Raw genomic sequence first — 7,038 nt, forward strand, 5'->3', positions numbered from 1 at the left:
TTTGCAACATTGTTGTAGTCCGCGGGAATCTATTTGCAACATTGTTGTAGTCACGAGAGGAGCGATTAGCAACATTTGTTGGGTTTGCAACATTGTTGTAGTCCCGAAAGGAGCGATTTGCAACATTGTTGGGTTTGCAACATTGTCGTACTCCGCGGGGAATCTATTTGCAACATTGTTGGGTTTGCAACATTGTTGTAGTCCCGAGAGGGGCGATTTCCAACATTGCGGAACTTGCAACTTTGTTGAATTTTGCGAGGAGTGGTTTGCAACATTGTGGAAGTTTCGGGAGAAGCGATTTGCAACATTGTTGTAGCCCCCCCCCCGGGTGGAGCAATTACAACATTGTTGAACTTGCAACATTGTTGAGGTTTTAAGTGGTGCCGTTGCAACATTGTTAAACAAGGAAGTATCACAGATATGAGGCGAAATTGTAGGGAAATATACCAGGAAACGGAGGGAAATTAAAGGGAAATATACCAGGAAATGGAGGAAAACTAAAGGGATATATACCAGGAAATGGGGGGGGGGCAGTTAAAGGGAAATGTGTAAGGAAATGAAGGGAAGTTAATGGAAAATATACCAGGAAATGGAGGGAAATTAAAGGGAAATGTGTAAGGTAATGGAGGGAAACTAAAGGGATATATACCAGGACACGGGGGGCAGTTAAAGGGAAATGTGTAAGGAAATGAAGGGAATTGAAGGAGAAATGTACCAGGAAATGAAGGGGAATTGAATCAGGCAACCTATACTTACAGATCTGTCGGGCCGGTTTCCTGCTTTTAGGCGAAAACGTGCCACCTTTTCACATACCATGTTCTCGTGATACAAAAATGTAAAATTCGGGACACACGCACACACACTTCCTGAGGTGTATGAAGCGCTGGAGGATATTAGGTGTTAGGCGGCGTTAGGATGTGTTAAGAAGTGTTGGAGGACGTTGGGTGTTGTTAGGAGGGGTTATACGTTAAGCGGTTTCAAGAGGTGTTAGGAGATGTTAGGAAGTGATTTTGAAGGTAACCAAGTCATTAATAAGATTTATGTACGGTCATTTATATAGCACCAACAAATGGATTCACAAGTGTTTCCAATTTTTACATATTGTTTATTGTATTAATTTCTCTTATTTTATGGTACCGATGTACACGTTTAATCAACCGAGTTCACGCGTTACTTGCTATCTTGTTTCGCCGGCGACATTCAGTCAGATTATGCGATACATCGAGCTACGATGACACGAGGAAATACAGTTCTCGAGCTGTTTGGAGATTGGACGATTCACGGCAAGCAGAAACGTCGTCATCTTTGATCCGTCGCATCGACCTAGTTCAACCATGCTTTTGATGCAACATCTTTTAGGTAGCGCGATACCTATGATCGTCAACATGGTGATTTTGTTCTACGTTTGCCAACGCGTAAGCTAGTGCTGCTACCACTGTTATTGCTACTATTACCGCTAGTGCAAAGATAGAATGGGGAACGATATAATAACCCATGACTTTTAGTTTTTTGCAGCGACGAGGCTGCGACGCAAGATTATGTCGGAGATGGCCGAATTCACCTCGATCGTAAAGTATATTCGAATCAGTGACCGATTACACTCGGCGTCGCGATCAATTAATCGAATTGTACGATCATTTTCGTGTGTCGGCAGGTTCGTCGAGCTAGAGAGAACGTCCAGTTCATCGGGGATCAGGTGGTCAAGGGAATGGAAGAGGTGTGTTCCTATCCCTATCGCGATAGAGGCAAAAATTTTATTCGAGTAACTAAACGAATAGAATTTTATTCGAAATTATTATTTATATAAGAACTCTTTGTCCATCTTTTCCTACTCGTACTCAAAGAACCTTTCACTTTTATCCACTATTAACATGTTATGACAACCTGAGAGACTGAAACTATGACGACTTGAATGGTAGTAAACTCAAAGTCTGTAAAAGAAGTTACTGTTTAAGTATGTAGTTCTAGCGAGGGAACTCCATTACAGATCAAAGGAGATGTTGGAGAGGAGTTGCGAATTACTGATCGGTTGACGACGCAGAACTCGAAGCTGGCGGCTATGCTTGGTCGATTCGCGACGCTCGAGGAAAACGTGATCGAGGTATAGTTACTTAAAATAAAATAAGTAGGCGCAAGGATGGATTGTGCCACTTGTAGTCATCTAATGCGCCTCGCGTTAGCCACTCCTCGCTCAAGCCGGCGACTGACTTGCAACAGAACATTGTAACGTAACGCGAGCATTCGCTTAGTTTGGCGGACTAGCGAACGACGAACCGAGCCGTTCTTGCGCTCGGTTCGCGCTCTTGCGTGCTCCACTGGTCTGTCGGTTTTTTTGACGAACCTCTTTGATCGTCTACTTTTCACTGAACCGAGTAGGAAGCATTGAGAGAGAATTCAGCCGAGAGTTCGAAGCGAGCATTCGTGATTCCGAAAAGGACCTTGTAATGTAACGTTGACGTCGAACCGTAAAATTCGTGCCGAGCAGTTACATTACAGCGTTCTGTTGCAAGTCAGTCGCCGGCTTTAGATGCTTGAGCTGGTTGTCCCCATGACCGTTCTTCGGTATGAATCCTTTCGTTGTCTGACAAGTTGGTGCGTATGGACCGCAATCGCGAGAACGTGATGATCGAGACACCTGTGGACGTGAACGAGGAAATCAGAAAGATCGTCGCGACAGTCGAGGGCAAGAAAAATGAATATCAAGAGCAACCAGATGACGTTGGTCCAGTAGCAGTGGACGTCCATCGACGCTCAACTCGCAACTCAGCTCATCGAAATCCTCTGTCGAAATTTTCCGCCTGTGGCCCGCGAGAAGTAGCTTTTGCTGCGCGAAAGACTATCGACGATCGTCCTCGAACTCCGACTACTCCGGAAGTACAGCTTCTAGGCGAGTTCGATCGTTCGATCGCCATACGAAACGATTCGAAATACGAATAGTTGTTTGGAGGGAATTGAGAGGTAAATAAATGGAGTTTTGCTCCATGTTCAACGTTTCAAATCGATGAAAACCATGTTAAAGCTGTTTTCCTAACTACCAGGCGTCATTACAATGCGATTAAATTAATTAGAATTAATCAGTCGATATCTGAATTAATTAGTTGATTGTACGTTGAACCTTTATGGCGCTTAATCGCGAAACTATTAAAAATATTATTAATTGATGGCCGCTTATGCAGGGTGTCAAGAAACATGTGGGATCTTCTTTAGAATCAAGTCTTCGTACTGGTATAAATGAAAAGTACCTTACTATCTTGCGATTTTTACCTTCTCGTCATTTTTTTTATCGAGATAGTAATTAATAAAATTGTCTGTATCGAATCACAACTCGACCTATGGAAATTGTAGGATTAAAGAAGGATCCGGCCAATTTTGGTTTCTTCGCGTGGTAGTATTTAAAAAATGCGACCAAGGATGAGGGAGTTAGTTTGTCAAATCGTTTATTCTCGCAGAAGGGATGTTACTGCTATACAGGTTGCGACGAGAAGACGCGTATCGAGAAGAACCACGACGAGGACGAGGACAGACAATGGAAAGAACGGAAACGTCAACCATAGCGATGGGATCGAGTGGTCCGTGAATATTTCTAAAAGTAAATGCGGTACAGTAATGCCTCAGATGTTGATAAAGGTTGATATAATAAGGTGCTCGTATTCCTGACCAGAAGTTATCTCCCGCTACGCTTGTTTACGCTTGTTCCAACTGATGGAACATCAATCCTATTGTATTCTCTACCGTTACCCCTCATATTGATAATCGTGGTGCGAATGATATCACTTACATCCGCACTAAAAATTATAATTTGAAAGTGGGAATTAGTTCGCAATACTTACATCCAATATCAAACAGTGGTAATCCAATTACTTGTACTCGAGGTAGAAATTCTAACTTGAAAGCCAGCATTACTGTACCGAGCTCGATCCCATTCGTAATTAGCGTTGGCTCTATGCGACTTTAAGAACAATTTTATTCGTCAATCGTGAAGCAGAACGAAGAAGAGAGATAAAGTAAGAGGATGGTTAGGAAACGCTCGTCCATTTCCAAACTCGTTCCTCGTTGCAATCCTCGCATGGCCGACTTCTCTTTATCCTGCTCGTTCCAATCCAGATCTGCTCATCGTCAGATAATCGTCCAGCCTCTTCACGAATCCGCTCCAGCCAACGTGGTCTATCTCGTCCAAGTTTCGCTTGAAGAAATTATCAAAGGCCGTCCGATCGATCTCGTCGATGTTCCGTTTGGCGAACCTGTCGAGCATCGATCGATGGATCTCATTTGCGATCGCCATTCGTCCATTCGCCGTAGGCCCGCCCAGCCGTCTGCGAACAAACGACAGCGAAACTGGTTAATTAGGCACGAGGAAGACAACGTAAGAAGTCCAGAATGGGTCTAGAGTCCTAGAGTCTATTATTAATTAATAAAGTATTGGGTTGTCTCAAAACTTTCTTTCGTTTTCTTAATAAACTATACATACATAATACATGAGAAAAGGTATCTATGTATATCTTACTAAAATTACCATTAACTCGTTTTTTTGTCTTAAAGTAGACTTATGCAATTTTCAAATATAACAGCTCATATTACGTTTCATTTTTGCTCTATTATTTTTACAACATCGATATCTAAGAAATTAGGCTATCTATTTATACAAATACTGTCACATAAAATAACCAAGTGCAAGTCACAAACGAAACTTTAGGACAATCTAAAATAAACGAGCTGTTGAATATTAGCTGCAAAGGCTCTCGAATGTTTTCATAAAGAATTCCGTTGAATGTCAAATTTTGCAACTTGTTTGAACAGTTACATACATTCTTGTGTGAAATTATTAATCTTAACAGAGCAGGTAAGGTAAGTCCCTTACCTGTCCGCCGCAAGTCCATGAATTCGTGCGAATGTCGCTCCTGATGGGAAATCGAAGTCGTTGCGTCGACTATCAGCAGCATCTAACGAGTTGCGGGGATCAGCCACATCTTGAACGAAATTCAAACAAATTTAAAGCTACCCACGCGCAGCTGACATTAAACCGTAGACCATAGAGATTAATCCCGAATATGTTCGGGATTCCCGTAAAATGTCCGGGATTCCCGAGAATATTCGGGATTCTCGAGTGTTATGCGGAACCTCGAGTTGATTCGGGATTCCCGAGAATACACGAGATCCCGCAAAAATCCGGAATTCCCGAGAATGTACGGGATCTCGAGAATGCTCGGGATTCCCGACAATGTACGGGATATAGAATAATATCTGGGATTACCGAAAGTGTTGTTATTCTTGAAAATTTCAGCAATCCGAATGTACGGGATCTCGAAATTCCCGGGAATCCCGAACATTTACGGGATCTCGAAATTCTCGGGAATCCCGAAATGGTTTCGGGATTCTGAAACTCTCGGGATCCCGCACAACCCTAATATCTACACGTCTATGGAGCTGAGGGCCTCGCGGGGTGAGACTGCTGGCGACCATCATGGCGGAAGGCCAACGGAACAGCTGTTACGCAGGGAAACATAGGTTCTAGAAGACTGTAGAATTTTAGAATACTCGGGGAACTGTGGAACTTGAAATAAAATCAGAAATCATTGAAATCCCGAACCGCGACGAAATCCTGTCTGCACACCAGTACAGCCATGCACACAGCTTAAACGCGAAAGTGTTTCGGCAGATCTGCTGGTTGATGCTGTGAAAGCTTAATCGTTTCCACTGCCGAAACACTTTCGCGTTATAATTTTTTCCTCGCGAAGAATCGACACTCTTAGACGTTAAACGACAATCTAACTCAGACTTTACCTTTCCAACAACGATGATACTTTCGTTGGGGAACTCGAGGCATCGACCGTGACAAAAAGTACGATGTAAGCCGAGGCGATAAGGGTCGTAGGAATAATAGACGTGATTCATAGCCTAACGCTTTTTGGTCACATGTTTAGTGTCACACTTTTCACCAATACACACACACACACACACCCCGTCCACCTATAAAACACTTTCGTGTTAAAATAAAAAAATGCGGGAACTATGGGATAGAAATGTTTGAAGTACCTTCGCAACGCATGTAACTAACAAACAATACAAAGTACAAGAAAGTCAACTCTGGGCCTGTGAGCACACGGCATCCAACACAGTGGTGGGGCCATTTACATCTTGGTAACATTTCCATCCGGACCACGTTTGTGAAAACCAAACTTTTTTCATTATTTAACATTTTCTTTTCCTATCTCTGTCAGTTTTTGAGAAATCTAATTAAATAGATACTTCATTCGCAACTTCAAGGGTAGTGTGGAACATGAATATCAGCTGATGAAAAAAAAATACGTGTTTCAATATTTTTCAATGCTTTACCTGTGTACCAAGTTCCATCAAAATCGACGTGTCACGATTGGGTGATGTTCCTTGTAAGCGAGACGAATAAACAGTACCGTGTATTGGCCAGTAAAACACTTCATCCGCGCTACTTTTCTATTAAGTTGATTCCCACCTGCCATGTCTCACTGTGACGTCATATTCGTGGTGATTGCTCTTAACTAAGCCCGTAAGCGATAATACCTGCCTTTACCTGTCTCAGGCCCGCTGGAGTTTCACGCCTCCTCTAGATAGTACAAGAAAGAGCCAAAGATACCAAGATCCTATATTCTTTATTTGTTGCTTAAAATCTCGATACAAACGTAAACAATGCGCAATTCTACCGTCGGCGACACTCGCGGACGCTACATTATTTCCCCGAGACGAATTCCCTTTCAGTATCTACGAATCAGTGTCGTGCAGTTCCTTCTTGACGTCTCGAGTAGTCACTCTTTGAGACAATCCCCTAACAGAGTTTCCACTGTCGATTTGATCTAGGTCTCTTTGAAAATTCTGGGCTGCGGCGACCATGTCCTCGTAACTTCGTACCAGGTTGCCTCCACCTATCTGGTCCAAGTTCCTCACCAAGTTGCCTCCACCTATCTGGTCCAAGTTCCTCACTAGGTTGCCTCCACCTATTTGATCCAAGTTTCTCACTAGGTTGCCTCCACCTATTTGATCCAAGTTTCTCACTAGATTGCCTCC

At 43.0% G+C, this 7,038-nt stretch overlaps 2 protein-coding genes across 3 annotated transcripts in view; one reads left to right on the top strand and one right to left on the bottom strand.

Moving 5' to 3' along the window:
- The first annotated feature begins 547 nt into the window (after positions 1 to 547).
- Positions 548 to 3,808, top strand: LOC128878369 (uncharacterized). 2 transcript variants are annotated; one of them, XM_054126508.1, is made up of 6 exons: positions 548 to 1,016; positions 1,205 to 1,415; positions 1,506 to 1,568; positions 1,655 to 1,717; positions 1,988 to 2,101; positions 2,590 to 3,808. In XM_054126508.1, exons 2-6 carry the CDS (start codon positions 1,335 to 1,337, stop codon positions 2,935 to 2,937), a joined length of 669 nt encoding a protein of 222 aa, XP_053982483.1. In that variant the 5' UTR covers positions 548 to 1,016; positions 1,205 to 1,334; the 3' UTR covers positions 2,938 to 3,808. The 2 variants fall into 2 exon arrangements, with proteins under 2 accessions (XP_053982483.1, XP_053982484.1); XM_054126509.1 differs by having other exon boundaries at positions 1,002 to 1,016; positions 1,269 to 1,415.
- A 139-nt stretch (positions 3,809 to 3,947) lies between these two features.
- Positions 3,948 to 7,038, bottom strand: part of LOC128878543 (uncharacterized) — an 11,714-nt gene continuing 8,623 nt past the window's right edge. The window contains exons 3-6 of the mRNA XM_054126830.1: positions 6,740 to 7,038; positions 6,034 to 6,050; positions 4,859 to 4,967; positions 3,948 to 4,313 (exon numbers count right to left, since the gene is read on the bottom strand). The exon at positions 6,740 to 7,038 is cut by the window's right edge and continues 290 nt beyond it. Coding sequence (XP_053982805.1) covers positions 4,082 to 4,313; positions 4,859 to 4,967; positions 6,034 to 6,050; positions 6,740 to 7,038 — 657 coding nt within the window. The 3' untranslated portion in view covers positions 3,948 to 4,081. The remainder of the gene's footprint in view (positions 4,314 to 4,858; positions 4,968 to 6,033; positions 6,051 to 6,739) is intronic.

This window comes from Hylaeus volcanicus, chromosome 6 (assembly GCF_026283585.1).
Source record: "Hylaeus volcanicus isolate JK05 chromosome 6, UHH_iyHylVolc1.0_haploid, whole genome shotgun sequence".
In the NCBI taxonomy this organism is placed as follows: domain Eukaryota; kingdom Metazoa; phylum Arthropoda; class Insecta; order Hymenoptera; family Colletidae; genus Hylaeus; species Hylaeus volcanicus.

Coding starts and splice junctions, on each gene's coding strand:
- LOC128878369 (XM_054126508.1), top strand. CDS start 1,335: ATGCTTTTGATGCAACATCTTTTAGGTAGCGCGATACCTATGATCGTC. Junction 1,416..1,505: donor TGTTCTACGTTTGCCAACGC/GTAAGCTAGTGC, acceptor CATGACTTTTAG/TTTTTTGCAGCGACGAGGCT. Junction 1,718..1,987: donor TGGTCAAGGGAATGGAAGAG/GTGTGTTCCTAT, acceptor ACTCCATTACAG/ATCAAAGGAGATGTTGGAGA.